Source organism: Hemitrygon akajei, chromosome 3 (assembly GCF_048418815.1).
Source record: "Hemitrygon akajei chromosome 3, sHemAka1.3, whole genome shotgun sequence".
Classification (NCBI taxonomy): Eukaryota; Metazoa; Chordata; class Chondrichthyes; order Myliobatiformes; family Dasyatidae; genus Hemitrygon; species Hemitrygon akajei.
The window spans coordinates 205,949,414-205,970,455 of record NC_133126.1 but is presented as its reverse complement, the minus strand read 5'-3'; the positions used below and the strand labels follow the sequence as shown (position 1 = coordinate 205,970,455).

General features: G+C 45.1%; 1 protein-coding gene across 13 annotated transcripts in view; it reads right to left on the bottom strand.

Annotated features, from left to right (window-relative positions):
- The window catches only part of masp1 (MBL associated serine protease 1), a 370,450-nt gene extending 352,485 nt beyond the window's left edge, over positions 1-17,965 (bottom strand). For 6 of the 13 annotated variants that reach the window (XM_073041740.1, XM_073041741.1, XM_073041739.1 and 3 more), the window contains exons 1-2: positions 17,749-17,900; positions 14,481-14,706 (exon numbers count right to left, since the gene is read on the bottom strand). In XM_073041740.1, coding sequence (XP_072897841.1) covers positions 14,481-14,706; positions 17,749-17,837 — 315 coding nt within the window. In that variant the 5' untranslated portion in view covers positions 17,838-17,900. Of the gene's footprint in view, positions 1-14,480; positions 14,707-17,523; positions 17,712-17,748 lie in introns of those variants that run through there. The other 7 variants (XR_012098465.1, XM_073041746.1, XR_012098466.1 and 4 more) reach the window with 6 other exon arrangements.
- Positions 17,966-21,042: the final 3,077 nt, after the last annotated feature.

Sequence of the window (21,042 nt, the reverse complement as noted above, 5' to 3'; positions counted from 1 at the left end):
TCTCTCACATCTTATTCTCTTGCGCTTCACATATTTATTGAATGCCTTTGAGTTTTCCTTAATCCTGCTCACCAAGGCCTTCTCATGACCCCTCCTGGCTCTCCTAATTTCACTCTTAAGTTCCTTCCTCCTAGCCTTATGATTTTCTAGATCTCTATCATTACGTAGTTTTTTTGAACCTTTTGTAAACTTTTATTTTCTTCTTGACTAGATTAGGGTACTAGGATTCAGTTCCTGTACCCTACCATCCTTTCCCTGTCTCATTGGAACATACCTATGCAGAACCCCATGCAAACATCCCCTGAACATTTGCCACATTTCTGCTGTACATTTCCCTCAGAACATCTGTTCCCAATTTACGCTTCCAAGTCCCTGCATGATAGCTTCATATTTCCCTTTACTCCAATTAACTCCAATTCCATTTTCCTAACTTGTCTGCTCCTATCCCTCTGCAATGCTATGGTAAAATGAGATAGAATTGTGATCACTATCTCCAAAATGCTCTCCCACTGAGAGACCTGACACCTGACCAGGTTCATTTCCCAGTACCAGATCAAGTACAGCCTCTCCTCTTATTTACATATTGAGTCAGGAAACCTTACAGACACACCTAACAAACTCCACCTCATCTAAACCCCTTGCTCTAGGAAGCTACCAATTAATATTTGGGAAATTAAAATCTCCCACCACGACAACCCTGTTATTATTATACCTTTCCAGAACCTATCTGCTCCTCAATGTCCCTGTTTCTACTAGGTGGTCTATAAAAAACACGCAGTAGACTTATTGACCCCTTCCTGTTTTTAACTTCCACCCACAGAGCCTCAGTTGACAATCCCTCCATGACTTCTTCCTTTTCTGCAGCTGTGACACTATCTCTGATCAGCAGTGCCACACCCTCACCTCTTTTGCCTCCATCTCCATCCTTTCTGAAACATCTAAAGTCTGGCACTCTAAGTAACCATTCCTGCCCCTGAGCCATTCAAGTCTCTGTAATGGCCACAACATCATAGCTCCAAGTACTGATCCACACTCTGAATTAAAAAATTATTACCAAAAAAAATGGAGAAAGAAATGATTAAGAGAAACATCTTAAAGAGAGATTGTTAAATTTTAACAAACGAGATGATCAGCTTTGTGAGAGATCAACTCAGGATCCACTACAGGACTTAGTGAGAGACAGCACAGCTTTGACCCCCCACCATCAGGAGGTCATACCGTAGCATATTAGGACAAGGACATTTTAGATGGGAAGCAGCTTCTTACCCCATATATAAGACTACAGAGCGTGCCTGCCACCACCCAGGTCTCATCACTCTTAAGGTGCCAGAAGCATTATACTGTTTACTTTTTAACTTGTACCATAAATACACTTTATTATTTGTTAATTTACTTGTGGTAATACTACTTTGTGTTGTATGTGCAAGTTATGCATACTGTGTTTGCACCTTGGACCGGAGTAATGTTTCATTTGGTGGTATTTGGTGTACAGTTGAATGACAATAAACTGAATTTGAATTTTGTGCAGGGGAGGTCACTTCAAGGCAGAAGCTTTCACCATTGGGGTTGAAGTGCATGAGGGATCAGAAGCTCAAATAGGTAGAGATGATAAAAATGCCCTCCCTCATCCTCTCTTCCAACAGTGTCCTCTCTGTCACTAGCTCACTACCCTCCCTCCCCTAATATCCTCCATTCCAAATGTAGCTCTCTGTCTCCGATGGTGACAACCACACTCTCCTCCCTCCATTATTCCCCAATCTGAGTGTGGCTCTTTGTGCCCTCTGACTCTGGGCTCCTCTCACCCCTACTCCATTATCCTCTGCCAAGTGTGGCTCTCTGTCCCCTCCAATAAGCGTGCCCTCACTCTCCTCCCCCATTATCCTCCACCAAGTGTGGCTCACTGTGCCCTCCAACAGTGAGATCCTCCCTCATTATCCCCCACTCTTGAGTATAGTTCTCTGTCCACTCTGACAGTTGGGCCCTCCCTCTTCACACCCATTATCCTCCACTCCGACAGTCAGACCCTCCCTCTCCTCCCTCATTATCCTCCACTCTGGGTGGGACCCTTTGTGCCCTCCAACAGTGGGATCCTCCCTCATTATTCTTGACTCAGCGTGGCTCTCCATCGAGTCTGATGGTTGGCCCTCTCTCAGTGCTGGTGCTGCAAGTGTTACTGAGACACTGCATGTTTATTTTCCATCCTGCATGGTCTGTGCCAAACTTCTGTGATTAAATCAATGTGTTCCTGTGACATCACTGGTTTATTTTCCACAGAATATCACAACCACTGTTACATATTTGCATTTCTGTTTAAATCTGAACCTCTCTCCTTGCTCCATTACACCACAAGACATAGGAAAAGAATTAGGCCATTCAGCCCATCAAACTTGCTCTGCCATTCAACATGGCTAATTTATTACCACTCTCAACCCCAGTCTCCTGCCTTCTATCCATAATCTTAGATATCCTGAATAATCAAGAACCTATCAACATCCACTTTAAATATACACAATGACTTCACCTTCATCACCCTCTGGTAAAGAAATTCCTCATCTCTGTTGTAAATGGATGCCCCTCTATTCCAAGGCTGTAACGTTGGGTTTTCTAGCTTTAAATTTCCTCCCCAGTGTCATCATTTCATCAGAAACTACCTGCAACATTTACCCAAACTTCATTTCCCTCAAATGCCCAATCCATTTCCCACAGCATCTGTTCTCCAGTCTACCTACATGGTCCTTACTTGGTTTTAAACAAGCCATTTAACTCTTTGATTAGACTTCAAATTGTATTTTCTTTGCAGCTTAACAATTAAAATTGTATTTTAATTAGTTCTCACAGGCATGTGTAACAATCTGGTTAAGATTTTACTGCTAATGTTGTAGGGTATTTCATTTAATGTTTTCCTGTAGAAGCAGTGCATGGGTTACCGTTAAAGGGGTTATGATGTGCATGCTTAGGAATATAGTGCCATCCAATCAGGATGGTGGAATTGGGAGAAGGTTTTAGAGTACACTGGGCGAAGAGATTTTGCAGTGGACACCGAGGTAAGTCGAGGTCATTTTAGTGGGAGATGGAGAAAGAAGAAACTTGAGAGAACTAGCCGAGGGATTCAATCCAATGGGAATGCATGATTCACTGGAGTCTAAGAGGGAAAACTACCAGTAATTGGTGAATAGGAAATGGTGCCATGACTACATTGGAATTCATCAACTTTTGGAAGATTTAAGCTCCAACCTGTGCACATTTGACTGTTTTAATTATGATGGGCCCCTTTTGCTCTTTTTCTTTTTTTCCCGTTCTTCTTTAATAGCAGATTGGTTAAGTTAACATTATTAAATACATTTCCTTTATAATTGGATGCAGTGTACGGTCTAATATTTCTTGCCAACAGGTGAAGCATGGGGCAGTAATAACAGCAGTCACACAGGTCGGGCTTCAAGTAGGCAAGACATCCCATCCTCCAAATCTAAGGCATATCAATCCTTGACACAGAGTCTGAGAATGGTGGTTTTCTCACTGTTGAGTCCAATGGCTGTTGGCGAGCGGCTAACAAGCCACATCTCTGGAGCCACCCGGTAAAAAGGGGTTTGGTATTTATTCTTTTTATGCCCGCAAGTGGTCATAATATGTATATACAATTTCAATGTGTTCTCCAAATGGTTATATTAGTACAACTCTAAAAGCTTCTCTTGGTATTCTTATTATTTGAATAGGGGAAATCTCATCAGTTAAGACCATAAGATACAGGAGTAGAATTAGGCCATTTGGCCCATCAAATGTGCTCTGCAATTTCATCATGGCTGATTCAATTTTCTCCTCAGCCACCATCTCCCAGTATCCCTTCATACCCTGACCAATCAAGAATTTATCAACCTCTGCCTTAAATATATATAAATATAAAAAAATACTTGGCCTCCACAACTGCCTGTGGCAAAGAATTCCACAAATTCTTCATTCTCTAGTTAAAGAGAATTTTCACTTCCGTTCTCTATTCGGAGGCTGTGTCCTCTGGTCTTGGACTCTCCAAACATAAGAAACATCTTCTCCACCTCCACTCTGTCGAGACCTTTTACTATTCGATAGGTTTCAATAGGTCACCTCTCATTCTTCTGAACTCTAGAGAATACAGGCCCACGCCATCAGATGCTCTTCATATAAGTCATTCAATCCTGGAATCATTTTCGTGAACCTCCTTTGAACCCTGCGCAGGTTCAGCACATCCTTTCTAAGGGGCCCAAACCTGCTCACAATACTCTAAGTGACACTTCACCAGTGCTTTATAAAGTTACAATACTACATCTTTACTTTTATATTCTAGTCCTCTTGAAATTATTGCTATCATCTGTGTTCCTTACCACAGGATCAACCTGCACATTAACTTTTAATGAATCCTGGACAAGGACTCCTAAGTCCATTTGCGTCTCAGTTTTTTGTATTTTTTCTCCATTTAGAAAATAGTCATCCCTTTAATTTCTTCTACCAAAGTGCATGACCATACAATTCCCGACACTGCATTCCATCTGCCATTTTTGCCTATGCTCCTAATCTGTCACAGTCCTTCAATAGCCTCTCTACTTCCTCAAAACTACTTGCCCTTCCATCCATCTTCATATCGTCTGCAAACTTTGCAACAAAGCCATCAATACCATCATCCAAAACATTGACATATAATGTAAAAAGAATCATTCCTAACGATTCTGTGGAACACCTCCAGTCACCAGCAGCCTGTCAGAAAAGGCTCCTTTTATTCCCATTCTTTGCCTCCTGCCAATCAGCCACTCCTTTATCCATACTAGAATCTTCCCTGTAATACCATGGGCTCATAGCTTGTTCAGCAACCTCATGTGTGGCACCTTATCAAAGGCCTTATGAAAATCCAAGTACACAACATTAACTGTTTCTCTTTTGTCTATCCTACTTGTTACTTCTTCAAAGAATTCCAAAGATTTTCCCTTAAGGAAACCATGTTTTTTTTGCATAGCAGGGGAATTAAGGGTTATGTAGGGAAAAGTAGGTAGGTGGAGATGAGTCCATGGCCAGATCAGCCTTGATGTTATTGAATGGCGGAGCAGGCGCAATGGGCCAGATGGTCTACTCTTGCTCCTATTTATGTTCTTATGTTGACTGCAGCCTATTTTATCATGTGCTTCCAAGAATCCCAAAACCACATCCTTAACAATCAACTCCAACTTCTTCCAAACCACCGAGGTCAGAGTAATTGCCCAGAGTTTCCTTTCTTCTGCCTCTCTCCCTTTTTGGAGAGGAGTGACATTTGCAATTTTCCAGTCTTCCGAAACTATTCCAGACCCTAGTGATTCTTGAAAGATCATTACTAATACCTCCACAATCTCTTCACCCATCTCTTTCAGAACTCTGTGGTGTACATCATCTGGTCTGTGTGCTTTCAGTCCTTTCAGTTTTCCAAGAACCTTCTCTCTGGTTATGGTAACTTGACAAACTTCATGACCCCGACACCTGGGACATCCACCATACTGCTATGTGAAGACCGATGTAAAATACTTACTCAGTTCATAGAAACATAGAAAACCTACAGCACAATACAGGCCCTTCAGCCCATAAAGCTGTGCCAAACATGTCCTTATTTCAGAAATTACCTGGGGTTACTCATAACCCTCTATTTTTCTGAGTTCCATGTACCTATCCAGGAGTCTCTTAAAAGACCCTGTCATATCTGCCTCCACCACCATCGCCGGAAGCCCATTACACTCCCTGCGTAAAAAAACTTAACCCGACATCTCGTCTGTACCTGTTTCCAAGCACCTTAAAACTGTACACTCTTGTGTTAGCCATTTCAACCCTGGGAAAAAGCCTCTGACTATCCACACGATCATGGCCTCTCATCACCTTATATACCTCTATCAGGTTACCTGTCAACCTCCATCGCTCCAAGGAGAAAACGCCGAAATCATTCAACCTATTCTCATAAGGCATACTCCCCAATCCAGGCAACATCCTTGTAAATCCCCTCTGCACTCGTTCATCTGGTATTTTGTAGTCCCCTATTACTACCTTTCCTGCATTGTTTTCCAGCGGTCCCGTATTCACTCTCGCCTCTCCCTAACACTATGTATCCGAAGAAACTTGGCATCCACACATTATTATTGGTTGGCTTACTTTTGTATTCCATCTTTACCTTCTTAATAACTCTTCTGATGAATTTTAAAAACTTCCCAATCTTCTAACTTCCCACTAATCCGTGCTCTACTATATGTCCTCTCTTTGGCTTTTATATTGGCTTTGACTTCTTGTTAGCCATGGCTGTGTCATCTCTTCTTTAGAATACTTCTTACCCTTTGGGATGTATATATCCTGTGCCTTCTGAATTGCTTCCAGAAATTCCAGCCATTGCTGCTCTGTCATCCCTGCCAGTGCTCTTTCCAATCAGTTCTGACCAACTCCTCTCTCATGCCTTTGTCGCACCATGCTCAACCTTTTGATTCCCAACTTTATTTGAGGCCTTACCAATAGTCTGCCTCTACAACCTCTCCACCAACTGTTCTGGCACTCTGGTTCCCAGCCCCCTGCAACTCTAGTTTAAACCCCACTGTGCACCATTAACAAACTTTCCTGCTAGGATATTAGTTCCCCTCCAGGTCAGATGCAAACCATCCCTTTTGTACAGGTCATTGGAAGAGAGACCAATGATCCAAAAATCTTATGCCCTCCCTCCTACACCAACTCCTTAGCCACATATTAAACTGTATAATCTTCCTAGTTCTAGCCTCACTAGCAAGTGAGATCACAACCCTAGAGGTACTGCCTTTCAAGTTAGCACCTAACTCCCTGAGCTCCCTATGCAGAACCTTGTCACTCATTCTACCCATGTCATTGGTACTGACATGGACCACGACTTCCGGCTGTTCACCCTCCCACTTAAGAACGCTAAGGACTCTATCCAAGATATCCCTGACCCTGGTACCTGCGAGGCAACACACCATCTGGGAATCTCGTTGTCAGTCACAGAACCTCGTGTCCAATCCTCTAACTAACAAATCCACTATCAATTCAGTATGCCTCTTCTTCTCCCTTCCCATATGAGTCACAGAGGCAGACTCAGTGCCAGAGACCCGAGCACTGTGACTTTCTCTGTTAGGTCAGGGGTAAGTTGTTGTTGATGTTGTTGTTTTTTTCACAGAGGGTTCTGAGTGCCTGGAATGACTTGTCAGGGATGGTGGTGGAGGCTAAAACATTAGGGGTATTTAAGAGTCTCTTGGACAGGTATATGGATGAAAGAAAAATATAGAGGTTTATGGGGTAGTGTGGGTTTAGTGCTTTTTTTTAAGGATTATATGGGTCGGCACAACATGGAGGGCTGAAGGGCCTGTACTGTGCTGTAGTGTTCTATGGTTCTATGGTCATTCCCCCCAACAGTATCCAAAGTGGTATACTTGTTGTTAACTCCCGTCTACAAATTTGAATGGAATTTTCATATCTATAAAGAAGTAGACACACACACACTGCCTCCCCCTCCCCCCTCCCCCCCTTCCCCCCCCCCCCCACCCAGAGGAACTCAGCAAATCGGGTAGCATCTATGGTGGGGAATGAACAGTCAACCTTGATTCTGAGATTCTTCATCGGGTAATCTATGAAGTCCCTTGCGATTCAGCTGCATAGCCAGTAGCTAAACTGTATTTCATTAGAGTTTGAATAGATTTGCTACATCTCCTCACACTCCTAATGGCATGCACTATGAAATTTGTTAACTTAGCAGCAGTTCAATGCAATACATTACAAGATAAAAATAAAGAAAGAAAACTAAATAAAATAAATCAACAAAGACTATCACAAATTTCTACAGATATACTTTGAGAAAAAACTAACTGGTTTCATCACTATCTGGTACGGAGGGGCCAGTGCACAGAATTGGAAAAAGTTACAGAAAAATGTAAACTTAGCCAGTTCCCCAAAGGTAAATATGCAGGTTGAGTCTGTGGTGAGGAAGGCAAATGAAATGTTAGCATTCATTTCAAGGGGACTAGAATATAAAAGCAAGGATGTAATGTTGAGACTTTATAAAGCACTGGTGAGGCCTCACTTGGAGCATTCTCAGCAGTTTTGGGCCCCTCATCTTAGAAAGGATATGCTGAAACTAGAGAACATTCAAAGGAAGTTCACGAAAATGATTCCTGGATTGAATGGTTTGTCATATGAAGAGTGTTTCATGGCCTGTGTCTATATTCACTGGAATTCAGAAGAAGGATGACCTCATTGAAACCTATTCAAATGGTGAAATGTCTTGATAGAGTGGATGTGGAGAGGATGTTTCTCTACTTCTGGGTACTTCTGGGTACCCAGAAGTAGAGGGCAGAGCCTCAAAACATCACCGAGGATCTCATGTGGTCTGTACATACCGGCTATGTGGTGTAAAACACACAACAGTGCCTTTTCCACCTCAGACAGTTGAAGAAGTTTGGTGACGGAGACATAACGTAAAGGTTTTTACTCCTCTTGTATATGAGGGATGTAAGTAATAAAGTCAATTCAATCCAATCTGTGGAATGCTCTGCTACAGACTGCGGTGGAGGCCAAGTCCGTGGGTATACTTAAGGTGGAAGTTGATCATTTCCTGATCGGTCAGGGCATCAAAGATATGGCAAGAAGGCAAGTGTGTGTGTATAGGGTTGAGTGGGATCCAGGATTAGCCATGATGGAATGGCAGAGCAGACTCAATGGGCTGAATGGCCCAGTTCTGCTCCTGTGTCTTTAAGTCGCCTCTCTCACTGGAGGCTTGTGACTAGTGAGGTGTTGCAGCGATCAGTGCTAGATCCGTTGTATATCATCTATGTCAATGATCTAGGTAATAATTTAGGTGATCAGCAAATTTGCAGATAACACCAAGATTGGAGGTGCAGTCAACAGCAAGGAAAACTATGAGAGCTCACAGGGGAATCTAGACCAGCTGGAAAAATGGATGGAAAAATAGCAGATGGAATTTAATGCAGACAAGTGCATTACTGGCAGGGATGAGAGCACAGCAGGGGTGGCTGGAATTTTTGGAAGCAATTCAGAGAGCACAAGATACATACATCCCAAAGAGGAAAAAGTATTCTGAAGGAAAGATGACACAATCATGGCTACCAAGTTAAAGCCAGCATAAAAGCCAAAGTGAGGGCAGATAATACAGCAAAAAGCAGTGGGAAGTTAGAGGATTGAGAAGCTTTAAAAAACCAATAGAAGGCAAATAAAAAAGTTATTAAAAAGGTAAAGATGGAATACAAGAGTAAGCTAGCCAGTAATATTAAAGAGGATACCAGAAGTTTCTTCAGAGACATAAAGTTTAAAAGAGAGGTGAGAGTGGATATGGGACCGCTGTAAAATGATGCCGGAGAGGTAGCAGTGGGGCTGGGGGGAGGGGGGGGCAAAGAAAATAGCAGAAGAATTGAATAAGTATTTTGCATTGGGCTTCACTATGGAAGACACTAGCAGTATGGCGGAAGTTTCAGATGTCAGGGTTCATGAAGTGTGTGAAGTTACCATTACTAGGGAGCAGGTTCTTGGGAAAATGAAAGGTCTGAAGGTAGGTAAGTCACCTGGACCAAATAATGTACACCCCAGGGTTCTGAAAGAGGTGGCTGAAGAGATTGTGGCAGTATTAATAATGATCTTCAAGGAGGGAAAAAGGAAGAAGAAAGGAAATTATAGGCCAGTTAGTCTGACCTTCCTGGTTGCAAGGATGTTGGAGTCGATTAGTAAAGATGATGTCTCAGGGTACTTGGAGGCGCATGATAAAATAAGCCACAGTCAACATGGTTTCCTCAAGGGAAATACCTTGCCTGACCAATCTGTTGGAATACTTTGTCTGTCCTGCTTGTTATTTCTTCAAAGGAGAAACAATTGATGTTGTGTACTTGGATTTTAATAAGGCCTTTGACAGGGTATCACACATGAGGCTGCTTAACAAGCCATGAGCACATGGTATTACAGGAAAAATTTTAGAATGGATAAAGCAGGGGCTGATTCGCAAGAGGCAGAGTGGGAATAAAGAGCCTTTTCTAGATGGCTGCCGTTGACTAGTGGTATCCAAACAGGGGTCTGTGTTAGATCGATTCTCCTTATGTTATATGTCAATGATTTGGTAGATGGAATTGATGGCTTTGTTGCAAAGTTTGCAGATGATATGAAGATAGGTGGAGGGCTGGTAGCTAGAGAGGACTTAAGACAGATTAGGAGAGTGGGCAAAGAAGTGGAAGATAGAATACAATGTCTGGAAGTGAATGATCATGAAAACATAAAAGGATTGTGTATTTTCTAAATGGAGAGAATATACAAAAAAAAGGTGCACAGGGACTAGTGACTCCTAGTGCAGGATCCCCTTAAAGTTAATTTGCAGGTTGAGTCTGTGGTGAGTTAGGCAAAAACACAATGTTAGGACTAGAACATAAAATTAAGGCTGTAATGTTGAGACTTTATAAAGCATAGAGGGCTCACTGAAGTATCATGAGCAGGTTTGGGTCCCTCATCTTAGAAAGGATGTGCTGAAACTGGAGAGGTTTCAAAGGAGGTTTATGAAAATGATTCCAGGATTGAATAATGTCATATAGAGTATGTTTGATGGCTCTGGGTCTGTATTCACAGGAATTCAGAAGAATGAGGGGTCCTTATTGAGACCTATCAAATGGTGAAAGGCCTTAATGGAGTGAATATGAAGAGAATGTTTCCTATGGTGAGAGAGTCTAAGACCAGAGGATACAGCCTCAGAATAGAGGGGCATCGTCTTAGAATGGAGAGGGGGAGGAATTTCATTAGCAAGAGAATATCTGCAGATGCTGGAAATCCAAACAAGAACACAAAATGCTGGAGAAACTCAGCAGGCTAGGTAGCATCTATGGAAAAAAAGTAGTTGACATTTCAAGCCGAAACCCTTTGGCAGGACTGGAGAAAAATAGCTGAGGGGGAGGGGGAGAGAAACACCACTTGATGGGTGAAACATGGAGGTAGAGGGATGAAGTAATGGGCTGGGAAGTTGATTGGTGAAAGAGAGAGAAGGCCATGGAAGGAAGAAAGGAGGAAGGAGCATCAGGGGGAGGTGATGGGAGGGCAAGTAGATAAGGTGAAGCAAAGAATAATACAGCGCAGTACAGGCCACTCGCGCACAATGTTGTGTCAACCCTTAAACCCTGCCCCCCCCCATAACCCTCCACCTTAAATTATTCCTCCATATACCTGTCTAGTAGTCTCTTATATTTCACTAGTATATCTGCCTCCACCACTGACTCAGGCAGTGCATTCCACGCACCAACCACACTCTGAGTAAAAACCCTTCCTCTAATATCCCCCTTGAACTTTCCTCCCCTTACCTTAAAGCCATGTCCTCTTGTACTGAGCAGTGGTGCCCTGGGGAGGAGGCGGTGGCTGTCCACTCTGTCTATTCCTCTTAATATCTTGCACACCTTGATCATGTCTCCTCTCATCCTCCACAAAGAGTAAAGCCCTAGCCCCCTTCATCTCTGATCATAGTGCACACTCTCTAAACCAGGCAGCATCCTGGTAAATCTCTTCTGTACCCTTTCCAATGCTTCCACATCCTTCCTATAGTGAGGCGACCAGAACTGGACACAGTACTCCAAGTGTGGCCTAACCAGAGTTTTATAGAACTGCATCATTACCCCGTGACTCTTAAACTCTATCCCTCGACTTACGAAAGATAACCTCCATAAGCTTTCTTAACTACCCTATCTATCTGAACTTCTCAGGCAGATGGAGTTCAACCCAGAGAAGTGTGAGGTGGTACACTTTGGAAGGACAAACTCCAAGGCAGAGTACAAAGTAAATGGCAGGATAGTTGGGAGTGTGGAGGAGCAGAGGGATCTAGGGGTACACGCTCATAGATCCTGCATCCTGTCAATGTCTCTCTGCAATCTTCGACAATCCTCAACACCACCCACAACACCACCAACCTTTGTGTCATCTGCAAACTTGCCAACCCAACCTTCTGCCCCCATATCCAGGTTGTTAATAAAAATCACGAAAAGTAGAGGTCCCAGAACCGATCCTTGTGGGACACCACTAGTCACAACCCTCCAATCCGAATGTACTCCCTCCACCACGACCCTCTGCCTTCTGCAGGCAAGCCAATTCTGAATCCACCTGGCCAAATTTCCCTGGATCCCATGCCTTCTGACTTTCTGAATAAGCCTACTGTGTGGAACCTTGTCAAATGCCTTACTAAAATCCATGTAGATCACATCCACTGCACTACCCTCATCTATATGCCTGGTCACCTCCTCAAAGAACTCTATCAGGCTTGTTATACACAATCTGCCCTTCACAAAACCATGCTGACTGTCCCTGATCAGACCATGATTCTCTAAATGCCCATAGATCCTATCTCTAAGAATCTTTTCCAACAGCTTTCCCACCACAGACGTAAGGCTCATTGGTCTATAATTACCCAGTCTATCTCTACTAACTTGAGAAAGAGGGAAAAGGGGATGGGAAATAGAGAAGGGGTGGGGGCACTACTGGAAGTTTGTGAAATCAATGGTCATGCCACCAGGTTGGAGGCTGCCCAAACAGAATACAAGGTGTTCCTCCAACCTAAGTGTGACCTCATGACGACAGTGCAGGAGGCCATGGATGGACATATCAGAGTGGGAATAGGAAGTGGAATTAAAATGGGTGGCCACTGGGAGATCTCACTTATTCTGGCAGATGGAGTGGAGATGTTCGGCAAAGCAGTCTCCCTCTCCCAATCTACATTAGGTCTCACTGATGATATACAGGAGGCCACACCGGGCGCACTGAACACAGTAAATGACCCCAACAGATTCACAGGGAAGTGTCGCCTCACCTGGAAGGACTGTTTAGGGCTCTGAATGGTAGCGAGGAAGGAGATGTAAGGGCAGGTGTAGTGCTTGCTCAGTTTGTAAGGATAAGTGTTAGGAGGGAGATCGGTGGGGAGGAACGACTGGAGAAGGGAGTTGTGTAGGGAGAGTAGGGAATCCATAATTCATTGAAAGTGGCATCACAGGCAGATAGGGTCATAAAGAAAGCTTTTGGCACATTGGCCTTCATAAATCAAAGTATTGAGTATAGGAGATGGGATATTACGTCGGAGACATTTAAGATGTTTGTGAGACCTAATAGTACAAAGAAAATTTACAAGGATATTGCTGGGATTGGAGGACCCAAGTTATAAGGAAACATTGAAGCTGTTTGGACTTCTTTTCTTGAAACGTAGAAGATAGAGGGGAGATTTGTTTGGAGGTATACAAAACTATGAGAGGTATAGATAGGGTAAATGCAAGCTGGCTTTTCTCACTGAGGTTGGGTGAGATTACAACCAGAGGTCATGTGTTATGGGTAAAAGCTGAAAATTTTAAGGGGAAGATGAGGTGAAACTTCTTTACTCAGAGGGTTGTGAGCGTGTGGGATGAGCTGCCAGTGCACGTGGAGTATGTGAGCTTGATTTCAATGATTAAGAGAAGTTTGGTTAGGTACAGTGTGGTAGGGGTATGGAGGGCTATGGTCCTGGTACAGGTCAATGAAGTAGGCAGTTTAAATGGTTCAACACAAACTCGATGGGCTGAAAGGTCTGTTTCTGTGTTGTACTTTTCTATCACTCAGACATAGTAAGCATATTTGACTGTTTGACCCATTGAATTTGTTCCATCATGGGTGATTTACTATGTCTCTCAGTTCCATTCTTCTGCCTTCTCCCCATATCCTTTGAAGCCCTTACTAATCAAGAACTGTCTGTGACAATGAATTTCACAGATTCACACCCTCTGGATAAAAGAAATTCCTCCTCATCTCTAAATGGACGTCCCTCTATCCTGAGGTTGTGCACTCTGGTCCAAGACTCCCTCATCATGGGAAACATTTTACCCACATCCACTCTATCTAAGCTTTTCAATATTTGATATGCTTCAATAAGGATTCCCCCCCCCACCCCCGCCACAGCCAATGCAATCCTACAGCCATCTAAAGCTCCTCGTGTGTTAACCCTTTCATTCCCAGAATTATTCTCCAGAACTTCCTCTGGACCCTCTCCAATGCCAGCACTTTTCTTAGGTAAGATGACCAAAGTTGCTCAGAATACTCCAAGTGCGGTCTGAACAATGCCTTACAAAGCCTCAGCATCACATCCTTGCTCTTGTATTCTAATCCTTGCGAAATGTATGCTGACATTGCTTTTACCTTCCTCACTATCGACTCAACCTGCAAGTTAATCTTCAATATTTGATAGGTTTCAACAAGGATTCCCCCTACCTCATTCTTTTAAACTCCAGCCATTGCAATCCCAGAGCCATCCAAAGCTCCTCATATGTTAACCCTTTCATTCCCACAATAGTTCAGGTTAAATGCAAGAGGAAAGTATACAGTAAATGGTAAGAGGGGGATCTTGGGATCCTAAAAGTGGCAACACAAGTAGTTAAAGTGGTAAAGGAGGAGTGCCCCATTTGACTGAAACACCAGGATGAAGAATGTAACTAAAGGGTCCTCTGCTTTCCACTTACCTTCACATAGTCATATTCACAGAGATAGGACGGCTCCAGGTCAAAGTGCATAAAGTAGAGTTTGATTCGGAATCCAATGGGCACTGTGATGTTCCAAGTCATGTCTGTATCACTCGGATAACCCTCTGGATAATTGGGAGACTGAATTTGTCCAAACATTCCAACCAGCTCAGTGACATTCCCTCCACATAGAGGCAAGAAGCACAGCACAACCAGCCAGAAGCATCTGCCAAAATAAAGCAATGATTAGAAAGTCAAACAGAGCTAATCACACTCAGCAGCATACGATGTTTAAGAGCTGCCCATGCAAAAAATGCCTTTAAGTGTCACAGAAGGACACAGTGGGCATTCCCACTCACATAGTGTGGGAACTTCTCCTGCATCATATCCCAAGGCACTTCCAGCCCATCAGGTGGTGGTGCAGCTGGAACCCCTCCACTTCCCCAAGTACCGACTGTGATAGGATGGGGACAGTCCCCCTCACAGCCAGAGCACCATCTGCCACCAGCACAGGAGCACCCCATCTGGATGAGACTAGACCCCTTACCCTCAACAGCTTCGGTAAAAGCAAGACAGGCCCCTCAGAGCTGTGTGGCTGATGCTATCTGTTGGAAGCTGTGTGCCCCCCTGCAGGCACTGCCCCGGCAGAGAAAGCGTGTCACCTGTGCATTCCATCTTGGAGGGTGGTCATGTACAGGTATTTCTGCAGGGTCCCAAGTCAGAGAGCCGCCAGCTGGGTGTGCAAACACACCAAGGACTGCCAACCACCACGATTGGAAGACTCAGGACCGCAGCAGAGACCCAATGCCTCCAATTTGCCCCAGAAATCCATCAGCCTCTTCTGTGCCCTGAAGGCAAAAGAAATGAGCGGGACTAAAGTAATCATCAGTACAATATCATGGAGGCCACCAGTGGATTTATAACTAATGTCCTTCCCTAGGATGTGATTGCAGGAAGGAGGCAGAGATCTTTGTCTCCAAATCCCGCCAGTTCGCCAGCCAGGTCTCCTCCATCAAGCTCAGGTGGACCCCCAGGTAGAGGAGGTGCATGGTGCTCCACGCAAAAGGTCTCACCCCTCTGGTGGGAGTCCACCAGCTACTGACCCACCAAGAGGCCCACACACTTTTCCCAGTTGATCCTTGCAGAGAATGTGGCCGAGAAGATCTGCTGGCAGTCTCACATCCTCTGCAAGTGAACTGATCTGTGACCATGAGGAAGACGTTATCAGTGTAAGCTGAAAGGAGGCCTCCATATCAGGTTTGCGTAAAACCAAACCCATCAACCTCTTGCAGAGAAGGCACAGGAATGGCTCCCAATGTGGGGCATACTTGACGACCCCCCCAAAGCACAAAATGTGGTCAAAGCCCGAACACTTGCAAAGTCCCAAAAAGGTATTCATGATCCACCCCGTCAAACGCTTTCTCTTGGTCAAGGGAGAGAAATGCAACTGACAGACCAGCCTCTCTGAACTGGTAAATCAGATCCCAACCAAGGTGGATATTGTCCTGGATGAACCACCCTGGGACCGTATTGGACTGATCATGGTGGACCACTTGCGCCACCTCTCCCACAGTGTGATCCTCCCTCAGTACCACCTCTCCCACAGTAACGAACCTCCCTCAGTACCACCTCTCCCACAGTAACGGACCACCCTCAGTACCACCTCTCCCACAGTAACGAACCTCCCTCAGTACCACCTCTCCCACAGTAATGAAACTCCCTCAGTACCTCTCCCACAGTAACGAACCTCCCTCAGTACCATCTCTCCCACAGTAACGAACCTCCCTCAGTATCACCTCTCCCACAGTGTGATCCTGCCTCAGTACCACCCCTCCCACAGTAACGAACCTCCCTCAGTACCACCTCTCCCACAGTAACGAACCTCCCTCAGTACCACCTCTCCCACAGTAACGGACCTCCCTCAGTACCACCTCTCCCACAGTAACGAACCTCCCTCAGTACCACCTCTCCCACTGTAATGAAACTCCCTCAGTAACGAACCTCCCTCAGTACCATCTCTCCCACAGTAACAAACCTCCCTCAGTACCACCTCTCCCACAGTAACGAACCTCCCTCAGTACCACCTCTCCCACAAGGTGATCCTCCCTCAGTAACACCTCTCCCACAGTGTGACCCTCGCTCAATAACACCTCTCCTACAGTGTGACCCTCGCTCAGTACCAACTCTCCCACAGTAACGAACCTCCCTCAGTACCATCTCTCCCACAGTAACAAACCTCCCTCAGTACCACCTATCCCACAGTAACGAACCTCCCTCAGTACCACCTCTCCCACAGGGTGACCCTCGCTCAGTACCACCTCTCCCACAGTAACGAACCTCCCTCAGTACCACCTCTCCCACAGGGTGACCCTCGCTCAGTACCATCTCTCCCACAGTAACGAACCTCCCTCAGTACCACCTCTCCCACAGTGTGACCCTCGCTCAATAACACCTCTCCCACAGTAACGAACCTCCCTCAGTACCACCTCTCCCAGTGTGACCCTCGCTCAGTAACACCTCTCCCACAGTGTGACCCTCACTCAGTACCATCTCTCCCACAGTAACGAACCTCCCTCAGTACCACCTCTCCCACAGTGTGACCCTCGCTCAATAACACCTCTCCCACAGTGTGACCCTCGCTCAGTACCATCTCTCCCACAGTGTGACCCTCGCTCAGTACCATCTCTCCCACAGTAACGAACCTCCCTCAGTACCACCTCTCCCACAGGGTGACCCTCGCTCAGTACCACCTCTCCCACAGTAACGAACCTCCCTCAGTACCACCTCTCCCACAGTGTGACCCTCGCTCAGTAACACCTCTCCCACAGTGTGACCCTCGCTCAGTAACACCTCTCCCACAGTGTGACCCTCGCTCAATAACACCTCTCCCACAGTGTGACCCTCGCTCAGTACCATCTCTCCCACAGTAACGAACCTCCCTCAGTACCATCTCTCCCAGTGACCCACCCTCAATGCCACCTCTCCCACATGACCATCGCGAGGACGCTCCATGACCACATGACAATCCCTCCCACATGATCACCTCTCCCCCAGTGTGACCCTCCCGCATGACCACCACGGTTTCGACATTGGATACACTGAAGCCTCCTTCACGTTTTCTGTCCCCGGCCCGGTCTCCCCGCCTACAACGGCGGCCAAAGTGAGGATTTCGAGCCCTGAGAGACGTGGAGGAGGAAGCGGCCCTGGAGAGGGATCGAGGGTGCAGGAGCAGGACAGGTGCGGCCTCTTCTCCACCCGCCAATCTCACCCCATCCTCGGCCTCGTTCTGCGGCTCCTCACAAAACACAGATCGCTCGCGTCTGAGGCTCCCCGCCGAGCCGCAGGGCCCGCCTCCATCCTGTGATCCTCCAATCCGCGCCCTTGATGAGCCGGAGTCCCGGCCCGTATCTGTGATCCTCCAATCCTCGTCCTGTTCAAGCCGTAGACTCAGCCCCTTGCCACGATCCTCCAATCCTCGCCTTCATAAAGTCCAAGGGCCCGCCCCTCGCGAGGACTCTCCAATCCGCACCGCTGTCGGGCCCAGGCTCCGCCTTCTGATCACCACCCCCCCCCCATGTAGACCTGCCCCCACAGCAGCCCCACCCCTCCAGTCCTGTGCCTAGTTTCCACAACACGCCCAACCCGATCTTGAAGTTTTCCTCATCTCCAGTCCTGTGGAAGGGTTTCGGCCCGAAATGTCAACTATACTTTTTTTCCCATAGAGCTGCCTGGCCTGCTGAGTTCCTCCAGCATTTTGTGTGTTGCCTGAAGTTCATGGGTCTCGATCCCCCGACCCTAAACCAAATCCCCGATTCTGATTAGCCCGATCCCAACCTTGTTCCTGTCCTCTGGGAAGAGCTGCCAGAGGAAGCGCGAGAGACAGGTACAATTACAACATTTGAAAGCTATTCTGCCGGGTCAGTTTAAAGAGATATAAGACAACACTAGCAAATGGTAGGCATCGCGTACAGCACGGATCAGTTTGGCCGATGGGCCGCCTTCTGATAATTCTATGACAGAGGCGAATCTAAGGAATTCGTTGCCACAGATGCTGTGGAGACCAAGTCTTTATGTATATTTAAGGTAGATGTTGATAGATTCTTGATTGGTCAGGGAATGAAGGGATACCCTGAAGGTAAGAGAATAGGTCTGAGAGGGAAAATGGATCAGGCTTGATGAAATGGCGGAGCAGACTCAATGGGACAAATGGCCTAATTCTGCTTCTATATCTTATGGTTTAATGCCTCTGGTCGAATACTGTATCTGCCCAATGCCAACTCTGTTGACATCAATTTCTCCAACTTTTTTCAGTAATTTTTCCCTCCACCTTCCCCCTTCTTAAATTCCCCACTCTGACATCTTAACACTTATCCTCATCTGCCTATCACAGACATCCCTCCCTGCAAAAACTCATTTCAGGGAAGTAGCACCACCACCCCCACACCCCGCAACCCCATATCCACCCCCCCTCCCCCGCTCGACCTCCAGGCATGTATGTATACAGAACATTTGATTATGAAAGAATACAACAATTTATTTGATCACATATTGAAAGTATGCACGCACACACACACACACACACACACAAATTAAAGAAGAAAACCTCAGTTTATTAAAGAATAAAGACGCGTAGCAAGTCAAATATAGCTCCTCCTCGTTTAACGAAGGACACTTTTGATGACAACATTTCTGGTTGATCTGCCACCCTTCAAGAATACTCTAACATTTTCATTTCTTTTTCCCCGGCTTAAAGCCACATACAGCTGACCATGCTGGAATACCGGTTTCTCCAGATAAATCAACACATTCTCCATGGTTTGGCTTTGTGCCTTATGTATAGTCATAGCAAAAACATGACTGTATCGGGAACTAGCTCCGCTGAAGAGGGACATCTTCCACTTCTGATAAACTGAGAGTAATTCTTGGGATCATGACAATGTCATTATTGAATGCACCAAAATTTATCTTTGCTACGATGAAATTGTCATGCAGTTCTTCCACCATCATTCATGTTCCATTGCAAAGCCTTGGTGGATCCAAGTTCCTCATTGAAATGATGGGAGATCCCCTCTTCAATTCCAGTTTATGTGGTGGCAATCCAGAGAGTTCGGCTGAATCAAGGAATTCTGTTGGAAAATGAGTGATGTTAGCTCCTTCACTTATGGCATTTAAAGAACAGTATTCTTTCATGATTCCAGGGAAGTGCCTAATGCATGTGAAGTTTATTTTTTGCATCATTTCATTGAGAGGAGCCAAGATAGAATTCCTCGAGAACAGTTCTGCAGAATTATCGAATGTCGGATAGATGAAATCAATGCATTCTTCCATAGTTTTTGCTGGCAGAATCATATCTTCAGGTAATTCAATTTCATCATTTTCATTTTTCTCAATCTTGTCTTCTCCAAAATCCAATAAGAACTCAGACTATCGTCCTTTTCCCTCCCTCAATTGCATGTTTCTCTTCAATTGAAACTTGATGAAGCTTCTCCATAAGTAGGATTTTTTTATGCATGAATTCTCCACATCAGCATCATTTCCACGTTTCACAACTGGTAGAAGCTGATGGAAATCGCCACAGCAAATGGTTAAAATATCCCCAAAGGCCTCATTCTTGCCGCATACATCACGAAGAGTCCAGTCCACAGCTTCGAAGCTCTCCCTCCTAATCATGGGGCACTCATCCCGGACAATAAGCCTCGCATTTTGGAGTAAATTTGCAGTATTGGTGTTTTATCAATGTTACAAAGGGCATCTTCATTGACTTTGAGGGGTATTTTGAATCTTGAATGCGCTGTCCTACCACCAGGCATCAATGTTGCTGCAATACCTGATGATGCTACAGCAATAGCAACACCTCCATCTCCCCTAACTTTAGCAAAGATCAAGTTGATGATAAATGTCTTGCCCGTCTCTCTTGGTGCATCAATGAAAATCATTGAAGAGAGATTCCTTTCCAAGCAGTCGCAACATATTCATATACTTCTCTTTGCTCATATTTCAATAGGGGGTCCTTCAGTGAAACTAATTCCTGCTGTTCGTCTCTGTTGTATTGCAGTTCACGCAATAATTCCAGATTGCCAGCACTTTGAGTAATCGTTCTGTTTTTTGGTGTTGGCAAGTTATATTCTTCAAGTGTTTTGCCCAAGTTCTCAAGTTTCTCTTGGAAACACAGAAGAGCTTGTCCATGATGCCTCTCATCGATCATGATATTAGGATCATTGATAGTTCTCCTCTCCATTTGTAAGAAAACTTCAGACATTGCATTCTTGAACCAGTTCCATTATTTCTGTGGATTGTTGATTTCAGTGTTTGTTAACAAGACAACAAACTAATCTCTCATTGCTCTGGGCATTCTTGTTCTCTCTGCTTCTTCCATAGTTTGCTGCCAATGATCGTTAGCTTGCAACAATTCTCTCTCTCTGCAGACATCTTTGAATAATGGAAGGATATCTCCATCATGTGTTTTCAATGATTCAAAAGATACTGGTCTCTTTATGTGATGAAGAAGAAGTCTCAAATAGTAGAGGTCACCAGTTCTTGGAGAAACCGTGTACACTCGACC